Genomic DNA, 22,395 nt, shown 5'->3' on the forward strand with positions numbered 1-22,395 from the left:
TCCACCTGAGAAACTACAGGAACATCAAATCCACCTGAGAAACTACAGGAACATCAAACTCCACCTGAGAAAGCACAGGAACATCAAACTCCACCTGAGAAACCACATCAAACTCCACCTGAGAAACTACAGGGACATCAAACTCCACCTGAGAAACCACATCAAACTCCACCTGAGAAACCACATCAAACTCCACCTGAGAAACCACAGGAACATCAAACTCCACCTGAGAAACCACAGGAACATCAAACTCCACCTGAGAAACCACATCAAACTCCACCTGAGAAACCACAGGAACATCAAACTCCACCTGAGAAACCACATCAAACTCCACCTGAGAAACCACATCAAACTCCACCTGAGAAACCAGATCAAACTCCACCTGAGAAACCACAGGAACATCAAACTCCACCTGAGAAACTACAGGAACATCAAACTCCACCTGAGAAACCACATCAAACTCCACCTGAGAAACCACAGGAACATCAAACTCCACCTGAGAAACTACAGGAACATCAAACTCCACCTGAGAAACTACAGGAACATCAAACTCCACCTGAGAAACCACAGGAACATCAAACTCCACCTGAGAAACCACATCAAACTCCACCTGAGAAACCACAGGAACATCAAACTCCACCTGAGAAACCACATCAAACTCCACCTGAGAAACCACATCAAACTCCACCTGAGAAACCAGATCAAACTCCACCTGAGAAACCACAGGAACATCAAACTCCACCTGAGAAACTACAGGAACATCAAACTCCACCTGAGAAACCACATCAAACTCCACCTGAGAAACCACAGGAACATCAAACTCCACCTGAGAAACTACAGGAACATCAAACTCCACCTGAGAAACTACAGGAACATCAAACTCCACCTGAGAAACCACAGGAACATCAAACTCCACCTGAGAAACCACATCAAACTCCACCTGAGAAACCACAGGAACATCAAACTCCACCTGAGAAACTACAGGAACATCAAACTCCACCTGAGAAACCACAGGAACATCAAACTCCACCTGAGAAACCACATCAAACTCCACCTGAGAAACCACAGGAACATCAAACTCCACCTGAGAAACCACATCAAACTCCACCTGAGAAACCACAGGAACATCAAACTCCACCTGAGAAACCACATCAAACTCCACCTGAGAAACCACAGGAACATCAAACTCCACCTGAGAAACCACACCAAACTCCACCTGAGAAACCACAGGAACATCAAACTCCTCCTGAGAAACCACACCAAACTCCACCTGAGAAACCACAGGAACATCAAACTCCACCTGAGAAACTACAGGAACATCAAACTCCACCTGAGAAACCACATCAAACTCCACCTGAGAAACCACAGGAACATCAAACTCCACCTGAGAAACCACATCAAACTCCACCTGAGAAACCACATCAAACTCCACCTGAGAAACCACAGGAACATCAAACCAGCTGCAGTGAGAGCTGCATATGGAGCGATTGTCCGTTCACGCTCCAGGTCAAAAGTCTCTCACTAACAACAAGGCCTGTCCTGTCCTGTCCTGTCCTGTCCTGTCCTGTCCTGTCCTGTCCTGTCCTGTCCTGTCCTGTCCTGTCCTGTCCTGGCTGCCGATGCTCATGGGAAAATGAGTCCATTAGCGAGATATTTTTTAGTCCAAAGGTGAACAAAGTTGCAGCACACGCCTACAACATGTAAACCAGAGTCCCGAAGGTTCACTGTTCAAATTAAAACCCTCTCAGAGTGTGAACTGTCTCAGCAGAATGGAATAGAATAGAATAGAATAGAATAGATTAGCTTAAAATAGAATAGCTCATTTACCGTTGCAGCCCTCTCAGACTGCATACTATTTCAACAGAATACAATAGAACATAATACAACAGAATAGAATCACTTTAGTCACTTGCTAGTGTGGCCCTCTGTGTGCAAACTGTCACAGTAGAATATAATAAAATACTCTTCTCCCTCCCAGCCAGAGTATATACCACAGTAGAATACAGTAGAATAGTTATCTACTTGTATGAAAACAGACCTCAGATCAGTTGACCTCTTGCTGTTTCCCATCTGATCCCTGCAGGAAGCGATCAGACCAAAACACACTGCTGCTCTCTGCTCGTCTGGAGGAAAGTTCTCATGCCACGCCTTCCCACAATGCCCTTGCTTGTGTGTATGTGTGTGTGTGTGTGTGTGTGTGTGTGTGTGTTAAGTCTAAAGTCCTGTATTGTGTCACACCTCATGCGTCTTCCCCTGAATAAAAGCTGCAGTAGCAGCAGCAGCCCGGCTGCAGTCACACCCCAAACACATACTTCACTTTCTACCTGGCAATCCATCAAGCAGCCGACAGAGAGCTGAGGCTCCTCAGATCAGACCGGACGGCTTTCAGCAGCGGGACGCGCCTTCTTCCACTTAGCTCAGTGATTGGCTTTTCAGTTGCCTGGCAACAGCAAAAGGAGCTTCCAACGCTTCCGAACTGTGCAGGCTTCTCAAAATCAAGGCAGAGCGCTTCCAAGCCTACAAAGTGCATCCAGTCAGGTGAAATACGGGTGTCCCACGTCCCGACAAATAATTGTATAAGACAAAATGTCCCGGTTGTCACCACAATTAAAATAATAATAATAGTATTATATTTGTTTTCAGCGCTTACATAGATGTTTATCATGTTCTGTCCCGCTCATTAGTACCTAACCCAATCAAAAAACATAAACAGTGCACCACATAAACTATGTTTTGGTGGATTTTTGGAGATAAAACATCATTTTTCGTTTGCTGAGGCTCTGTCCATGGTGTTAAAGGTGCATCACTAGGTGTGCTAAGCGCTGAAATAATTGTCACCCATCCTGATGAAAACACCTATGGTGCGTGCATAAGCACATACATGTGCGCGTGCATGAACATGCAGGACACTGAAGGGTCCCGGTTTGGGGTTTGAAAATGTGGTCACCCTAAGAAGCAGCTAGTGTTAGCATGTTCACATTAACATCAGTGTGTTTGCTGGCTAGTTAGCTAGCTAACAGTTTGTTCAGGTTAACTGAGCTGACTCTTCTCAAGCTACAACTCTTCATGTTTTGGAGTAGAGACTAGGGCTAAAGACAAGACAGTTTACTGTGTCACAGTAACCTACATTTGGAAACAAATCCACCTTATCACACTATTCACTTTTACTGAGAACGTTACTGAATGGATCTACAGCCACACCACAACAAGCTGACTCAGCTGCTCTCTGCTGACAGCCTGGGCTGCGTTTCCCGATACAGATCGCTCTTAGCGGTTACAAAGGTTTCCTAGAAGTGATTTGAATTGAAGAAGCTTTTCAGAAACTGACCGTAACCTTAAAAAGTCCCATATTCTCCACTGTCCAGAGTTTTATTTCGTGTCTTGAGGTCCATTCAAAGCTGTGTGTGTGGTGTCATGAACCAAAAACACTCTCAGTCCATTTCTCCACGTTCATTTTCCAGCATCTCTCTGAGCCTTACCAAGAACAGGCCGTTTCTGTCGCCGTGTCTTTAAGGCTCATTAATATTAACGACCCCTCTGTTCCGATTGGCTAACCGTTTCCAGAGTGAAACGTGAGACGCCGCGGCCCGGCGGCTACAGGTAGGGAAAACTCTCCGGTAATAAACAACGACAACCGCTCAACCGCTTTGAAAAAAACACTTTGTTAGTCTATTATTTCTTACAAAAATGATAATGAGCGAACCTTTGTGACGCCACAAAGTTACGGAAGTCCAAACGGCTCGTTTAGAGGCTCGCTGCACTAATATGGATTGTGTGGATTTAGTTTTGATACTTTCACCATGTTTAGATAGACCATCCAACTCCTTTAGAATCCTGGAAATCCCGTTTTACATCATATGGGACCTTTAAGATGCTTCTTACGATCTTCTCTCTCTCTTCATCTTAGGTTTACGATGCTTTTGGGAAACGCAGCCCTGGTTGGTACAGATTTACACTTTATTAACTAACAGACAATTCTACAATGTTCCTCCATCATGGAATCAAATGTGACTGATTAGAGATTTAGTGACACGACTGTAAAGCCTCTGGACCAGCAGCTAGTTAGGAGGAGAGAGGAGTTGAACTTTGGGAGGAAATATTTAGTGATATGAACGACTATATTATGCATGTAGTCAGTACGACAGCAACAGTAATGCATAATAAGAAAATAACAGCTAATTAGTTGCCTATCTCCCTTTGTGTGTGTGTGTGTGTGTGTGTGTGTGTGTGTGTGTGTGTGTGTGTGTGTGTGTGTGTGTGTGTGTCGGTACCAGATGACTAGCTCTGTTTTGGACTATGAACCAGGATATACAACAGAGAAAAATGTACAAACTGTTTCCCTCACTGCAAAATTCCCTGTTCATTAACAATCAACTAGAGACTCTCTCTCTCTCTCTCTCTCTCTCTCTCTCTCTCTCTCTCTCTCTCTCTCTCACACACACACACACACACACACACACACACACACACAGTGTTCGTACCTGCGTACAGTGAGCTGCAGAGTCTTATATGATCCTTTGACCAGAGAAATGGCCTCCTGTCTGTAGCCGGTCAGCTCCACGTCGTTGATGATGATGATCTCATCTCCCACCAGCAGGGGGCGCTCCAGGCTGCCCGCCTTACCGCCCTCCTCTACCTGCACACACACACACACACAAACACTTAGTATATAAAATATTGGGACCATAAACACAGATGGGAGATGGAGATGCAAGATATGGCGACATGGAGGATCTGTAAACATCACATTAATGTTTCTCTCTTGGTCTACTGACTGTAGACCAGTGAGTCCATGTTGGAGCTGACTGTTCTCCTCTATCTCATTCCAGTAGTATTGTTAGTTCTAGTGTTTCTCCACATTAAGACTACATTTCCCATCAGCCCCGTTGCTTCCTGCCCCCCCTCCCCCTCACTGAAGAGGATCAACATGTTGGAAGTGATTTCTCCATCTTCCTTTCCCTCCTTCCACCATCTGCTGCCAGAAGCTCTGACTCACTTTAGAGACAGTGAAGTCTGAATGACCGCTGACATCATACAACACCATCTACTGCTTTTGTTGCTTAGCAACGCAAAAGAAGCATCACTGATTTGTTTACACAGCTACTGCTTTACCTAGCGTTACCTAGCCTAGCTAGCTAGCAAGATTGGTCACTAAGTCATTAGCATGCCAGCATTAGCATGACTAATGTTACTTCCCAAAACTTTGACTACAATTGCTATTTTTTTGTTAACACTAATATAACGCTTCTTTATTTCAAAGAGTGTGAAAGGTAAAGCTGACCCTCATAAGGTTTTACAGTGTTTACAGTGTTTTTATAGTGTTTTCACAGTGTTTTACAGTGTTTTAAAGTGTTTTCACAGTGTTTTAAAGTGTTTTAAAGTGTTTTTACAGTGTTTTGCAGTGTTTTACAGTGTTTTGCAGTGTTTTTACAGTGTTTTAAAGTGTTTTCACAGCGTTTTGCAGTGTTTTTACAGTGTTTTAAAGTGTTTTCACAGTGTTCACAGTGTTTTACAGTGTTCACAGTGTTTTACAGTGTTTTTACAGTGCTTTTGCAGTGTTTTACAGTGTTTTCACAGTGTTCACAGTGTTTTACAGTGTTCACAGTGTTTTACAGTGTTTTACAGTGTTCACAGTGCTTTTACAGTGTTTTACAGTGTTCATAGGTTCACCAGCCTCTATAACCTCGGGGTTCTGGTCCTCCAACATGGCGTCCGGTGTGGTTTCTACAGTATTCAGAAAGCTTCCACAAAGGGACAAGAAGAGCATCGATGCACTAAGTAACATCAGGAGCGCCTGGATGTTTCCATAAAACAGACTGAGCAGGTGGATCAGGTGGAAGATAATCCCTTAAAAATACAGTAAGTCTTTAAAAGGATCTTCAATCTCTCTCTCTCTCTCTCTCTCTCTCTCTCTCTCTCTCTCTTCCTCTCTCTCTCTCTGTCTCTCTCTCCCTCTCTCTCTCAATAGAGCTGGGTTTGAGCTTATCTCTATTCCATGTCTCTATTTTTTCCATCTTCATGTTTCTATCTGTGTCTCTGTCTCAATCTCTGCTCTCCAATCTAATTGTGTGTGTGTGTGTGTGTGTGTGTGAGAGAGTTCTGTGAAGTGTGGAGAGGAAACACTTACACTTCCTCCAATAAACTACACGAGCATGACAGCACACACACACACACACACACACACGCACACTCGCACACACTTTTCCCAGAAGTCTCTCTGACTCTCATCACTCCCCCATGTTGCCCCCATGTGTGCTGATGATTCAACTGACCCTCCTTCTGTCTCTCTCACACACACACACACACACACACACACACACACACACACACACACACACACACACACACACACCAGCATGACCCTACTGCCTTATCTGTGCTGCCAATGATGTCTCTTAACAGCCTGTCAGTGTGCACAACGATATCAGAATGCCTGTATGTGTCTGTCTGTTTATCACGGTGCGTGTGTGTGTGAGTGTGTGTGTGTGTGTGTGTGTGTGTGTGTGTGTGTGTGTGTGTGTGTGTGTGTTTAAGGTCACATTGCCTTAGTGTCTCGTACTCTGCAAGATAAGCTCGATCAGAAACTGTGCTGCTCGTCAGCGTGTCTCTGCAGCAGCGTCACCAGACTGGATGAAGTGATTCTGATCCAGAATGTTTTGCGCTGACAGTTTGTCTTCGTCCTTCAGCCAGACAAAGACCGCAGGACTACAGGAGGCCAGATCCAGATCCAGATCCAGATCCAGATCCAGATCCTCGCGTTCTGGCTCTGAGTTGGGGCGAAGCAGGGCAGAATATTTAAAAGGGAACTCAGTTATCAGTGATATCTTAACCTATCTTATCTTATAAATGTTAATTTTCGTCTTCAGTGTCACTCCTGAGTTCTGTGTTCATCAACATCTGAGCTTCCTAACGTTCAGTAACTGGAATAAAATGGAGGCTTTGGGCTGCTGCATTTTCTATATGATCCAGTTCAGAGAGCTGCTGGGCGTTCCCTCTGCCTGGAGCTTGTGGGCGGGGCCTAAACTGATTGACAGGCCGACTTCAGATTCTCAGTTTACTGTTGGTTTTTACACCAAACAATGACTAAAAACACATTTTGATGAGAAATTGCATATTTTAGTTTTTCACATTCCCTTTAACAGAAACACTCGTGTCTTATTGATTAGCATGTTACATGGACTTGCATCATTGCATTGCCATACAATAGGCTAATCTGTGTTTTTATTTTATTTCATTTCAAAATCAAGTGCTATCATTTGGAGCTGACTTGAGGCCTGAGAGGTTTCCTACGTTGAAATCAATATCAGTTTGGCTAAATGAAATGAAGCAGTTGTGTTCAGACTGTGTATTGAAGACAAGTGTAATCTAAAACACATGGTGACCGCTGTGCAGCTCTCTATGGGGTTAACTCCGCCCTGCAGGCCGAGCTGTTAGAGCCGCGCCTAGCAAGAGCTTCATGAAGGCTGAATACCGACCAGAACTACAGATTCATTGGTGCCACGCCACCGTTCCGACGGCCCATTATTCCGAAACCCCAATAGTCAGAAAACTCCATTCCTGGCTCCATCCACAGCCGTGTCTTCTGACAGCCTCGACCCTAAGCTCGCTCTAACCCTGACCTCAGTGACCCCAAGCCTCAACCCAACCACCTCCGGGATAACGGGCTGTCAGACAAATGGGCTTTCGGTCCGATGGGCGGACATTTTTCGGACTATTGGGGTTTCGGAATAATGGGCCGTCAGAACAATGGGCAGTCCCCGATTTAATTCCCGCTACGTGTTTATCTCAACTCTCAGTACGAGCCAGAGAGGACAATGACACATGGAAGTTTCAGGGGTTCAAACTAACTCCAACTCCAAGTGTGTATGGGTTGGAAAAAAAAATAGAGGAAATAATGAAAAGATTTTGCTGCCAACATAGTGTATGCTAAAGTGTTAGCATGGAGCTACAATCACTCAACATAGTGTATGCTAAAGTGTTAGCATGGAGCTACAATCACTCAACATAGTGTATGCTAAAGTGTTAGCATGGAGCTACAATCACTCAACATAGTGTATGCTAAAGTGTTAGCATGGAGCTACAATCACTCAACATAGTGTATGCTAAACTGTTAGCATGGAGCTACTGTACAATCACTCAACATAGTGTATGCTAACCCAGTGATTCTCAACCTTTTTCATATCAAGGACCCCTAATTTAGTCCACATTAGGGCCACGGACCCCCATTTGGTGAGATTTTGTCTCTAGGACCCAAATCTGAATCTGAGATATGATTTTGTCCAGAATTCCATGACTATCTGTACTGTAGGTAGAGAGATAACAGAGAAACTATGATCAAAACAGTCATTCTAAAATGACAAAATAATGAAGTTTAACAATTCATCAATTTGCTGTTGACCCCCTGGAATGCCCTCAAGGACCCCTAGTGGTCCCCAGACCCCACATTGAGAACCACTGTGCTAAACTGTTAGCATGGAGCACCAGAGCCAATGATCTACCGGGGACACATGGATGATTCTGGAGTCTATGATGTCACCACCTAACAGCTAAACCGACCAATGAGCTAACCTCCCAGCACTCCCTGTGTTCCTTCAGAGCACCAGGCTGCTTGTTTGGTAACACGGAGCGGAGGTTCACCATGTAGGGAAATATAACGAGTCCCAGAGAGAGAGAGAATAGCTGAAAGACATTTTAATATACTTTGCTGTGATTGACAACGTATCTGGCGCTGTCTGACCCGTCCTGATATGATGTACCCCGCCCAACTGGGACTCCATGGAGATTAAAACAACCGCTGAGAATGATTCGCAGGCTGTGTGTGTGTGTGTGTGTGTGTGTGTGTGTACTCTGGAACATGCCGTGTGTGACTGTCCAACAAAAACATCATGTGTTTCGCCCCAAACTGCACTCAAACTTTACAGGTTTTCTTCCTTGAATTTGATTTGAAGTCTCCACGGTCATTTATGTGCTGGGTGAGTTTCACGACCCGTGGGCCTGGAAACCTGTTAAAACTACAGTTTCATTTTCAAAAAGTCCATGAGCGTCAACTAGAAAATACACATTCCTCCTTTTGCAGCTACATGGTTTTCGAGTTGGCTGATACAGCACACATCAATGGGACACACACACACACACACACACACACACACACACACATATCTGATTTTCTTTCAACAAAACATTTGTTTAAAATAACACAAAACAACATCAACCACTGATTTTTACGTTGACAAGCCCTTTAAAGACGTACAAATGCTTCAAATGAGGCTCCACAGGGTTTAAAAGTGAAAGTTTAGTAACGTCTCCGTCAAAATAAAGCATTATCTTCTACATGTGGACTTCCCTGGTGCATATTTGATATTTACAGCTGTTAATGCATTTTAAATATGTAATAATGCATTTACTGCTTGGTCTAAATACACAGCCAGACAGATCCTGGGCTTTATGAGAGCCGAAGTGTGAAAATACACCTAGTGCTCAGCTAGTGGGACAGATGATGCTCTCATCATATTCATACGGCAAAGTAACATGACAGTAATGTGAGGGGGAACATCCTCGTCCCTCCAGTGCTGAGAAAGGGAAACTGTGTTAAAATGTAAACTATTCTGCTGCCTGGAGCGCCGGCCTGCCTCCAGCTGCAAGGCATTTTTCAGGAATAAATATACCCAAATAAGGCCGGCAGAACCACTCACTGACTCTGTATGAGTGTGTGTGTGTGTGTGTGTGTGTGTGTGTGTGTGGTGTTCTCCCTGACTTTGGTATTCCAGCTGAAATCCATTATCCCGCAGACGGAGATATCCAAACAGAAAGGCTTAGCCCACGATAGCGTGACTAAAATAACAAACCTCTCCTAATCGATGAAGAGCGTGAGATGTGAGCCGTCCCGGGACAGAGCGCTGCACAGAGGAACAGATACACACACTCCAGGTACTGCAGCAGAGTATTAAGAGTACTGCTACTACTGAGCAGATGAAATACTGTGTGTCTGCATGTCCTTCTGACCCGCTTCAACCAGGAGCCTCTTCTAATGTTCAACTCACACGTTTTAACACAACACATCACAACACAACACAACACACAACAACACAACACAACACATCACAACACAACACAACACAACACAACACAACACAACACACAACACAACACAACACAACACAACACAACACACAACACAACACACAACACACAACACACAACACACAACACACAACACAACACAACACAACACAACACAACACAACACAACACAACACAACACAACACAACACACAACACACAACACACAACACAACACAACACAACACAACACACAACACACAACACACAACACAACACACAACACAACACACAACACACAACACACAACACAACACAACACAACACAACACAACACAACACAACACAACACAACACACAACACACAACACATCACAACACACAACACAACACACAACACACAACACAACACACAACACACAACACAACACAACACAACACAACACAACACACAACACACAACACATCACAACACACAACACATCACAACACACAACACAACACACAACACACCACACAACACACAACACACAACACAACACAACACAACACAACACAACACAACACACAACACACAACACATCACAACACACAACACAACACAACACAACACAACACAACACAACACACAACACACAACACATCACAACACACAACACAACACAACACAACACACAACACACAACACACAACACAACACAACACACAACACACAACACAACACAACACAACACAACACAACACAACACACAACACACAACACAACACAACACACAACACACAACACAACACAACACAACACAACACAACACAACACAACACACAACACACAACACATCACAACACACAACACAACACAACACAACACAACACACAACACACAACACATCACAACACACAACACAACACAACACAACACACAACACAACACAACACAACACAACACAACACACAACACACAACACATCACAACACACAACACAACACAACACAACACAACACAACACAACACAACACAACACACAACACAACACAACACATCACAACACACAACACACAACACAACACACAACACAACACAACACAACACACAACACAACACACAACACAACACACAACACAACACACAACACAACACAACACAACACACAACACAACACAACACAACACAACACAACACAACACAACACACAACACAACACAACACATCACAACACACAACACACAACACAACACACAACACAACACAACACAACACAACACAACACACAACACAACACAACACAACACAACACAACACAACACACACAACACACAACACAATACAACACACAACACACAACACACAACACAACACACAACACACAACACAACACAACACACAACACAACACAACACAACACAACACAACACAACAGTAAGCCCATCACATTTAGATCCAGCAGACTTTGACTGTGTTCATTCATATCTGGTCCTCTGGTCAAACACTAAATGCAACTTACCACTGAGCCCTTGTGAAAAGCCTCACTTATTGTATTGTACATACTGTATATATGTTCAGGAATCTCTGCTTTCTTTACTTCTTTGTCTCTGACATTTGATATTTAAATTTAAATTCTATTGTAAAGCTCGGTTGCTGCTTGTTTGTCTGTCTAATGTGTGTATATTGCACTGCACCGACCTCACCGAGTCAAATTCCCAGTATGTGAAAATGTATCTGGCGAAAATAAATCTGATTCTGATTCTGATTTAAATTAGCAGCATGTTGTCTGCATGACCTGCTGCGGGACTTAGTCTTTTCTTCTACTTTTTAATTATTTTTTCCTCTGTGAAAACGATAATTAAGAAAAACAAAAATAAAAACATTCTAATTTTAAAAACGAACTACTAACCGATTACAAGAATTTAAAAACTAACAACACGTCACAACATGATGTAACACAACAACACAGTTTTAGTGAGTGGCTGCAGTGGGAATCAAACTCACAACCCTGACAGTGTCGGTGCCTTGCTCCACACACTGAACTATACGGGGAATTGAACCTGTAACTATAGGGCTGAACAATTCATCGAAATTTTATCAAAATCGCAATATGGCCTACTGCAATTTTCAAATCGCAGGAGGTGCAATATTTGTTAAAGGTGAAATGTGTCAAAATAGCATTTTAAAGTAAATATTGTGGTGCTGCAGAGATGTCCTGGCCTACACATCATATTCTACAGACTTAAGAAAACATCTTTGTTTGGTACAGATCCCCGCAAAAATCACACCATAATCATTTTAATACGTTTTTCAATGATAATGAGAATAATGATGTAAAAATTATCATTCCCTCTAATATCGCAAATCATATCGCGATTGCAACATCAGTCAAAATAATCGCAATTAGATATATTTTCAAAATCGTTCAGCCCTATCTGTAACCTTCACACACACACACACACACACACACACACACACACACACACACACACACAGGCCTGGTGTCATGTCACATGTGTGTTGCTACGACACAGAGTATGGTACCACAGAGTTATCACCGGTGTGTGACTGTCCTCTACCACACACACACACACACACACACACACACACACACACACACACACACACACACACGCTGGCAGTCTCCCCACCAGATGATGCCAATCATGAGACCTGCAGATTAAGACACACACTTTAATCCGCCGGTTTCACCTGAACTGAACTGCCTGGATTAATGGAAACCTTCATCCTGAGCCTCTGAACCAGCTGGATTACAGGAGGGATCGGATCCTGACAGGATGGGGTTAAATCCACACCAAGTCTACCGGACGGCTGTGTCCTAATGGAAAGGAAAAGTCCACTATGGAGGGAAAACTGGATTTGTTTGAGTCCACTATGGAGGGAAAACTGGATTTGTTTGAGACCACTAGGGAGGGAAAACTGGATTTGTTTAAGTCCACTATGGAGGAAAAACTGGCTTTGTTTGAGTCCACTATGGAGGAAAAACTGGCTTTGTTTGAGTCCACTATGGAGGAAAAACTGGATTTGTTTGAGTCCACTATGGAGGAAAAACTGGATTTGTTTGAGTCCACTATGGAGGAAAAACTGGATTCTAAACTACAGAAGAAACTAATCTGTCATGAAAAATAAAACTTCTGGTTTAATTCTGATTTTCAACACGAGGGAAAGAAGCTTCTGCATCCACAGAGAGACAGACAGGCAGAAAGAGAGAGAGACAGGTGTATCAGAGAGACAGGCAGAGAGAGATGCATTAGTGGGAGATATATAGAGACAAAGAGAGACAAGAGACTATGAGAGAGAGAGAGGCGGGCATGAGAGAGAGGAAGACAGAGAGAGAGAGGCAGTGTCAGAAAGACAGGGAGAGAGAGACATAAAGAGAGAGAGACAGGAGGCATGAGAGGATACATACAGTAAGATGAAGAGAGAGAGCGACAGGCAGACAGAGAGAGACAGACAGGAGAGAGAAATAAGGGCGTGAGAAAGAAAGAAAGACAGTAAGGAGCATTACTGAGTAAAGACAAAGAGAGACAGGAGACATAAAGAGAGAGCGACACAGAGAGACAGACAGAAAAAAAACAGAGTCATTAGTGTCAGACAGACAGGCAGAGAGACAGACAGGCAGAGAGACAGACAGAAAGAGAGACATGAGGGAGGGTTGTTGGGTTAAAGACGGACAAAACTTAGGAAACCCTTCACCAGTCGGCTAACTGAGCTCGAAAAAAACAATAAAAAAAAAAAACAAGCGTCTGTGTGTCAAAGAAACTAGAAAACACATATTTCACATTCTTGTCCGGTTTGGCCTCCATCCCAGAATAACCTCCACACAGCAGGCCGGCCGAACGTAACGCTTATTTACATTTTAATAAAAACGAGGACAGAGCGCCACGGAGAGATTATCGGGTTGTTTTTCTTACAGGGAGGTAAAGTCAGTGACACGTCCGCTACAGATGTTAAAGCTCCATATCCTCCACTGTCCGGTGTTTTATTTTGTGTCCTGAGGTCCATTCAAAGCTGTGTGTGTGGTGTCATGAACCAAAAACACTCTCAATTAGTGATGCACAGATATATCGGTTGAATATCGGAAATGGCAGATTTTGGCATCGTCGACTACAAGCGGCTCATCGGCCGATAAGATTAAATCCACCGATGGCAGTGGCCGATACTCATTAGCATATATTGCCTCACTAATCTGTTCCAAAGACGTTCAAGTTTGAATGGAAGGACAGCCTATCAGCGTGAGGTAACGATAATGTTATTTGTTTATTTTAATTAAAAAAGGGCATTTTTGGTTATGTGAAAGAATGTTACAATAAAAGATGTTCCTTAAATCTATATGTTCATTTGTTTTCTATTTATTTAGTTCAATTTCAAAAAGGGCATTTTTGGTTATGTGAAAGTTGTTACAATAGAAGCTGATCCTTAAATCTATATTCATTGCAAAGTATAATGAAGGGCAGAATATAGATTATTCTGGCAGGGCACAAATGGGTCAATACGAAACTAAATATCGGCAGGCTATCGGTATCGGCCGATTGTGGTGGTTGAAAAATCGGCTATCGGTTATCGGCCCAAAATTTCCATATCGGTGCATCCCTACTCTCAATCCATTTCTCCACGTTCATTTTCCAGCATCTCTCTGAGCCTTACCAAGAACAGTCTGTTTCTGTCACCGTGTCTTTAAGGCTCATTAATATTAACGACCCCCTCTGTTCCGACTGGCTAACCGTTTCCAGAGTGAAACGTGAGACGCCGCGGCCCGGCGGCTACAGGTAGGGAAAACTCTCCGGTAATAAACAATGACAATCGCTCAACCGCTTTGAAAAAAACACTTTGTTAGTCTATTATTTAGCTATTTAGTAGCTAAGGGGCACTCATAGTTACAGTTGGTAACTGCTTAGGAGGAGGAGCTTTTGGGGTTTTTTTTTATTATTATTAGGTGTGCAGATTAAGAGATGAAAGTTATAGAAGAAATAAAGAGTATTTATTTCTTCGATAAAAATGAACAGATAATGTGTTAATTTGCAAAAGAGGCTGTGTGAAAAGGTATTGGATAGCTGAGGAGTTAAAATGAATAGGTGGTACGATTTGGGAACATAGCAGATATGTAGGACCGAGCAAACAGGTTGATTCGTATGTTCTGATGTAAGTCTAATAATGTTGGGTTTTGCTTTGTATGGATGTTTTGTATTTATGTTAGGATGTTTTGTGTGTGATAATTGTATAAGATGCCATGTTTTGTGTCTATAAAGAAACGAAACTAAAATCATACAAAAAAATAAAAGCATCAAGTTCCTCCGGTGGAAAAAGAGAAAACGATGCAGCTGTCTGAGGTGGTTCATTAAGATCTCATGGATAAACTGACGCCTCTGGTTACTGGTGTTACTGGTGTTACTGGTGTTACTGGTGTCCAGTAAACTGAAAGCACAGGCGATGGTAGCCGCCATATTGGTCTGAAGTAAACGTTACTATGGTTACAGACATTATTTACAGCCATCGTGAGATTGAGGAGTGGAGCAACAGCCAATATGTCACAGGGTTATGGATCTGTTCCCACTCCCAGAATCTGACGCCAATTCAACCACAAACACATGAGTTTTGATCATCACAGACATCCAGTAGAACTTCATTTCCCATCATGCACTCGACACACTCAACGAATCCACCTCTTCCTCCCCTTGATGTCTGATGGAAGTCTATCAATCGTTTTTCATGCTATATGTTGGAAGAACACCATGTAACTGCTCCAGTGAGGCAGGAAAAACAGCAGAGAACAAATCCTTTTATACACTTCCAAAATTAATAAAAGAAAGAAAAAAGAAGATGACTATGGATTAGCTTCGATCAATCACAAAGATTGATCCAGAACAGTCTGTTCAGATCATTTTATATCTGCCGTCAGCCATGTTTGTGAAAAAGGTCAATAAGGCAGGAAAACGGAGAAGTAATAATTTCATACACTTCCAAAAGGTGTTGCACATCAAGGAGCATAAAAAAGCAATTATCATTAAAAAAAATATGTGCTGATGGATAGCTTCAATCAATCACAAAGATTGATCCAGTGCAGTAGACAGTCTGCTCAGATCATTTTATATCATTATATATCATTTTATATTTTAGCTAGCTATAGCTTTCCAGATATAAGGCTTCTATTAGAGTAAAGAGTGAAGAACCCTGACTCAAATTTAGAGAAAGAAACATCTGAATGATTGCTAACATACACAACACATCTACTGCTTTTGTTGCTTAGCAACACACAACAAGCATCACTGATTTGTTTCCACAGCTGCTGCTTTATCTAGTGTTAGCCTACCTAGCCTAGCTAGCAAGACTGGTAACTAAGTCCAAGGCATTAGCGTGACTATAACGTTAATTCCCGTCCCTCTGACTACAATTAGCTACAATTTTTACTCAGATAACATTTTCTTATTTTAAAGACTGTGAAAGGCAAACTGAAATCAATGTCATAAAATTGCTAAAATAGACTCTTATAGATTTAAGTTTTTCATGTGTTCATGTAGGTTCACCAGCCTCATGCTGTTCTTCCACAAGCTAACCAGCAGACTTCCAACAGACGAACTCTAAAACACACGGGACATGTTCTGAATTATGTAAAGATTACGCTCCTTCACCGGTCGTCACCTGATCCTTTCCTGCTGGGGAAACACATTTCTACCACTTGTACACTGCGACATATTTCCATTTGAAGACATCATGCTCATTTTACGACATTACGGGAAGACCAGACTCAGGTTTGGTTGCTATGGTATTTAAAACACTTCTGCGAGGGGATTTCTTTTTACATTTTAGTCATCTATCTGACACTCCGATCCAGACTGACTGAGAATGAGTGGAGCAGTGGACTGAGCTTCAGTTCCTATCCAACATTACAACCAGCCAGTGACATAGTGTTAAATAAAACAGGGTAAGCTGTGACCTCTAGTCGGTGATCATCATAAGGCGTCACAACCACCACTACAAACAAAAATCAATTACACTTTCAGAGAAAACATTAATTTATGCTTTTTACCCTAAAAGACACTATTTTTGTGTGACTTCCATGAGTTTGAGGCTTCTTAGTATGATGTGTAATAAAATTTCAAAAGGAGAGTAAACGCTATTCCTGCAAATAAAAACGGAGTGATCAGAGTGATTTACAATAAACGTAACAGTAGAATAAGATTTAATTCCTAGATCACCAACCTTATAGTAAGAAGGTCAAAGGTCAGAGGTCGCAGCAGCCTGATGATAGATGGATCAAATATTTCTCTTTGGGGCGACAGAGAAGTGAAATAAAGACCAAACGACCAGGGAGGAAAGGTGAAAAGGATTGTTTCATGGTTTCAAATGTCTGAGCCAAGCCTGGATAGGCAAACCAACGGCCAGGAGATTTGAATAGGCGAATAAAAAGGGGACAGTCCCATGTGAGGTGTGAGCCAAATCAAAGCCTTGTGTGTTTTTTGTTAATCTTTTGAATGGATTCAGGTCGGTATTCCACATATCTGCTGTACAACCAGAGAGATGAGAGATAAAGAAGAGACGGATAGAGAGGAATAGTGAGCAGTGTTTAAAAAAGGAGGATAAACTATGAACTCCATCCTCATCATGAGCCAAACAACCACCAGTGTAAATAAAACCAACTATATTTTCAGAAAAGCTTATTTTCTTTACCCCATCCTCATACACCTCAGACAGACAAAAGGTCAGAGAGCACTACAGTCCAGACATTTAGAAAAATACAAAAACTCCAAATATAAATGCAATAAATTAACACATACTGAACACATGCAAGCAGCTATTTTCATTCTAATCCTATTTTTGAGTCCACTTTTCTACATAATGTTCCATACTAAACTTTCATAACCCCGGCTACATAGAGGTGAAGAATTTCCTTCAAAAACAAGATATCTATCTTTGTAAACAGTGATTCATGACTGAAGCACTGACAGTCTGACATTAAACCAAATTTACTGTTTGATTATTTACTTTTTAGATTACTTAGTATTACTTAGGATAGTTGGAAACCACAGACACTATGAGTCACTATAGGGATATTATAGGAATATTATAGTGATACTACAGAAGATAAAAAACAAATGCCATCTAGTACAATAAGTTCACTAAAAAGCCATTGTTTAATACCTTAAGAATATTATAATGATACCATGGGGGTAAAAAATAACATAAAGTACTATAAGGTCACTATAAACTCACTACTGAGTACCACAAAAACACTACAAATCCCAGTAGGAATATCAGTGACGCCAGTGGAGATAGAAAATACCATAAAGTAAGATAAGGTATCACAGACGCACTAAGTCCCTTTAATAACAGTATAGGAATATTATACTGATACCACAGGAAGCAAAAATACCATAAAGCACGATGAGGTTACTATAAACTCACTATTGAGTACCTATAGTATATTATAGGAAGATTATAGGGATACCATAGTAGGTAAAAATACCTTAAAGTATGATGAGGTCACTATAAACCCAGTATATCGTGGACCACAGACACTCTGTAAGACCCTATAGTAACATTATAGGAAGATTATAGTGATTCCACGGAAGGTAAAACTACCATAAGGTACGATGAAGTCACTAAACTCACTACTGAGTACCACAGACACACTATAAGTCCCTATAGTAATATTATAGCGATATTACAGTGATACCATAGTAGGTAAAAATACCATTAAGTATGATGAAGTCACTACTGAGTACCCCAAACACTCTGTCCCTATAATAACATTATATGAATAATATAGTGATGCTGTACTAGGAGAGGAAAGCACACTATACAGCCTTATAGGAATATTATAGTGATAGCCTACCATAGGAGGTAAAAGTACTACAAAGTAAGATGACGTCACTATAAACTCACTACTGGGTACCATAGTCCCAAGTCCCTATAGTAATATTATAAGAATATTATAGGGATAATAGTGATACGATAGTAGGACAAACTACCATAAAGCTCACTCTGCAAGTCCCTATAGTAACATAATAGGAGGATTATAGGAATATAATAGGGATATTATAGAGATACCATAGGAGGTAAAGCTACCATAAAATACGATGAAGTCACTATAAACTCACTATTAAGTACCATAGACACACTTTAATTCCCTATAGTAATATTATAGGACTATTATAGGCATGTTACAGTAGGCTACCATAGTAGAAACAACCCTAAAACTCACTCTGCAAGTAACTAACATAATAGGAGGATTATAGGAATATAACAGGGATATTATAGAGATACCATAGGAGGTAAAGCTACCATAAAAGTACGATGAAGTCACTATAAACTCACTACTGAGTACCATAGACACACTTTAATTCCCTATAGTAATATTATAGGGATAGTCCAGTGATACTGCGCGGCCCTACAGGAAAACTAAAGAGCTTTTTATCCATCCGGGCTCAGCCTACCTTGGAGATGATGAGCGGCTCTCCGTGCTCCAGGCCGCCTTGCAGGGTGAAGCCCCACGGTGCTCCGCCCTGCAGCCGGGCCTCCACCAGCACCCAGCCGCCCGCCTGCAGCCCCGCCCGGCCGCCACTGCTCTCCATGCCCGGCCAGAGAGCGCTCACTCCGGGGCTTCACGGCTCAGTCCATCGGCGACAGGCGGACCGGACCGGCGGATCGAAACTTGCGGGGGTGGCGGGGGGGGGGAAGTAAAAGATTTCTCACGGTTTTCTGATCAGCTGGGTGTAGCGGAGCCAGGAGGACAGCTGGGTCCACAAGTGCATTTCCTTCATTCATTTATTTCCTTGTTAAAAAAAAAAAAAAAAAAAAACGTGTCCAAGCCCAAAGCCGCATTTCCTGCAAAGTGCATTCCTCCAGCCTGCAGAGCGGCGGCTGCACGAGACAAGTGGGAGAGAAACTAGAGAAAAGAAATAAATAGAAGAAAACTTTACTACAAACTGGAAGTGATAAAACATCAAGGTCGGTCCAAGACGCTGCTGAAACAAAATCCAGACTTTCAACTCCGATGGCTGGTGTCTCTCTCTCTCTCTCTCTCTCACTCTCTCTCTCTCTCTCTCTCTCTCTCTCTCTCTTCCGAAATCAGTTTAGCATCACAATAGGATTTGCTCCGACTCACTGCGCGAGGAGAAAAGAGAGAGGGCAGAGAGAGAGAGAGAGAGAGAGAGAGGTGGAGAGATGTAGAGACAGACTGAAGGGGAGGGAGACTGAAGGGGAGAGAGAGAGAGAGAGAGAAAGAAAGAAAGAAAGAAAGTGGAGAGAGGGAAAGAAAGTTAGAGAGAGAGGGGGAGACAAGAGAGAAAGGAAGAGCGAGAAACTAAAATAAAGACAAAGAGAAAGAGAGGACAAGAGAAGTAGAGACAGAAGAGAGAGAGGGGGAGGCAGAGGGAGAGAAAGAAAGAGAAAGGGGGAGCGGGGAGAAATAGAGAGAGAGAGAGAGAGAGAGAGAGAGTGAGAGAGATGGGATTATGTTAATTTGTCATTGTCAAAAGACAAAATTTTGCTCATCAGACTTTCAACAGTCATTTCCATGAAATTTACCCTGGCTTCCTCTCCTCTACTCCTCTCTCTTCCCTTCTCTTCTCTTCTCCTCTATCCTCTCCTCTCCTCCCCTCTCTCCTCCTCTCCTCTCCTCTCCTCTCCTCTCCTTTCTTCTCCATTTTAAAATAGTTACAACACTGATGGTCTCTTGGACTAGATTATATCACTTTTTTAATCAAAAATCAGATTATAGATTAGAGGATCAGATTAGAGTAGAGTAGATTAAATTAGATCAAATCAGATTAGATTAGATCAAATTAGATCAGATTAGATTTGATCAAATCAGATTAGGTTAGAATAGATTAAATTGGATTAGATTAAATCATATTAGGTTAGATTAGATTAGATTACATCAAAACATTTTAGATCAGGTGAGATTAGATCAGATCACACTAGATAAAATTAGATTAGATCGGATTAGATTTAATCATATAAAATTAGATTACATGAACTTTAATATGATTCAAACGATAAACTAAGGCGGATCAAAATGTGAAAACCAATTACCAAATCAATCAATAAGAGAAAACAGTTCAGTGACAGCTGGAAGAAAAGAAGCCTTGGAATGAGCAAAGTTCTGTGGATTTAGCACAAAGACCAGTGACACCCGAACACACCTGAACACTCCTGAACACTCCTGAACACACTCCTGAACACTCCTGAACACTCCTGAACACACCTGAACACACCTGAACTCACCTGACCACACCCGAACACTCCTGAACATACCTGAACACTCCTGAACACACCCGAACTCACCCGAACACACCCGAACACACCCGAACATACCTGAACACACCCGAACACTCCTGAACACACCCGAACACTCCTGAACACTCCTGAACACACCTGAACACACCCAAACACACCCGAACACTCCTGAACACTCCTGAACACTCCTGAACACACCTGAACACATCTGAACACACCTGAACACACCCGAACACACCCGAACTCACCCGAACACACCTGAACACTCCTGAATACACCTGAACACACCTGAACACACCTGAACACTCCTGAACGCACCTGAACACACCCGAACTCACCCGAACACACCTGAACACACTCAAACTCACCTGAACACACCTGAACACTCCTGAACACACCTGAACACACCTGAACACATCTGAACACACCCGAACTCACCCGAACACACCTGAACACACTCGAACTCACCCGAACACACCCGAACTCACCTGAACATACCTGAACACTCCTGAACACTCCTGAACACTCCTGAACACACCTGTGACTGTGAGTCCAGGTAGCAGTTCAGGTCTCTGGGTGTCGTTTGTCCAGGAGCCACTTGAGGCATCGTTCTTCTTTATCTTGCACCCTGTGTGTGATTTAGAGCCCAAAATTGGAATTATCAAATTTTGCATTTAGAGTTTTGTGCTTTGAAACGTAAAAACATAAAAACTGAGTAAAAACGTACTTACTTAAAACTTACTGAGACAGAAAGGCAATGAAAGAGCTGTGCAGAATAGAAAACTTATAATTCTAAAATAAAAAATATAGAGTATATGCTATATATAACGATGAGAGGAATATGAGAGTAAGAAAAAAACACAGTGTGTGAAAAATGACAGCATTCAATCAAGTCATTAACAGAAACTAATTAATCTGGAAATGACAGAGCATTTACTCAGTCTGTTGTTTCCAAAAAGACTTGATATGACAACCTCCTCGTGTGTGTGTGTGTGTGTGTGTGTGTGTGTGTGTGTGTGTGTGTGTGTGTGTGTGGATGATTACTTCATCTAAATTCCATTCCTTGACCAGATCCGGACTAAAGCGTATCCGCA

At 42.2% G+C, this 22,395-nt stretch overlaps 1 protein-coding gene across 1 annotated transcript in view; it reads right to left on the reverse strand.

The window, feature by feature from the left end:
• LOC139660845 (protein Shroom3-like) overlaps positions 1–19,656 on the reverse strand; it is a gene marked incomplete at its 3' end in the record, with an annotated part of 33,726 nt that extends 14,070 nt beyond the window's left edge. The window contains exons 1-2 of the mRNA XM_071539096.1: positions 19,498–19,656; positions 4,482–4,636 (exon numbers count right to left, since the gene is read on the reverse strand). Coding sequence (XP_071395197.1) covers positions 4,482–4,636; positions 19,498–19,635 — 293 coding nt within the window. The remainder of the gene's footprint in view (positions 1–4,481; positions 4,637–19,497) is intronic.
• Positions 19,657–22,395: the final 2,739 nt, after the last annotated feature.

The sequence above is a fragment of the Centroberyx affinis genome, unplaced genomic scaffold (assembly GCF_046629955.1).
Source record: "Centroberyx affinis isolate AG114_WGS23_722 - 3 ecotype Tasmania unplaced genomic scaffold, CSIRO-AGI_Caff_v1 ptg003395l_1, whole genome shotgun sequence".
Taxonomy (NCBI): Eukaryota; Metazoa; Chordata; class Actinopteri; order Beryciformes; family Berycidae; genus Centroberyx; species Centroberyx affinis.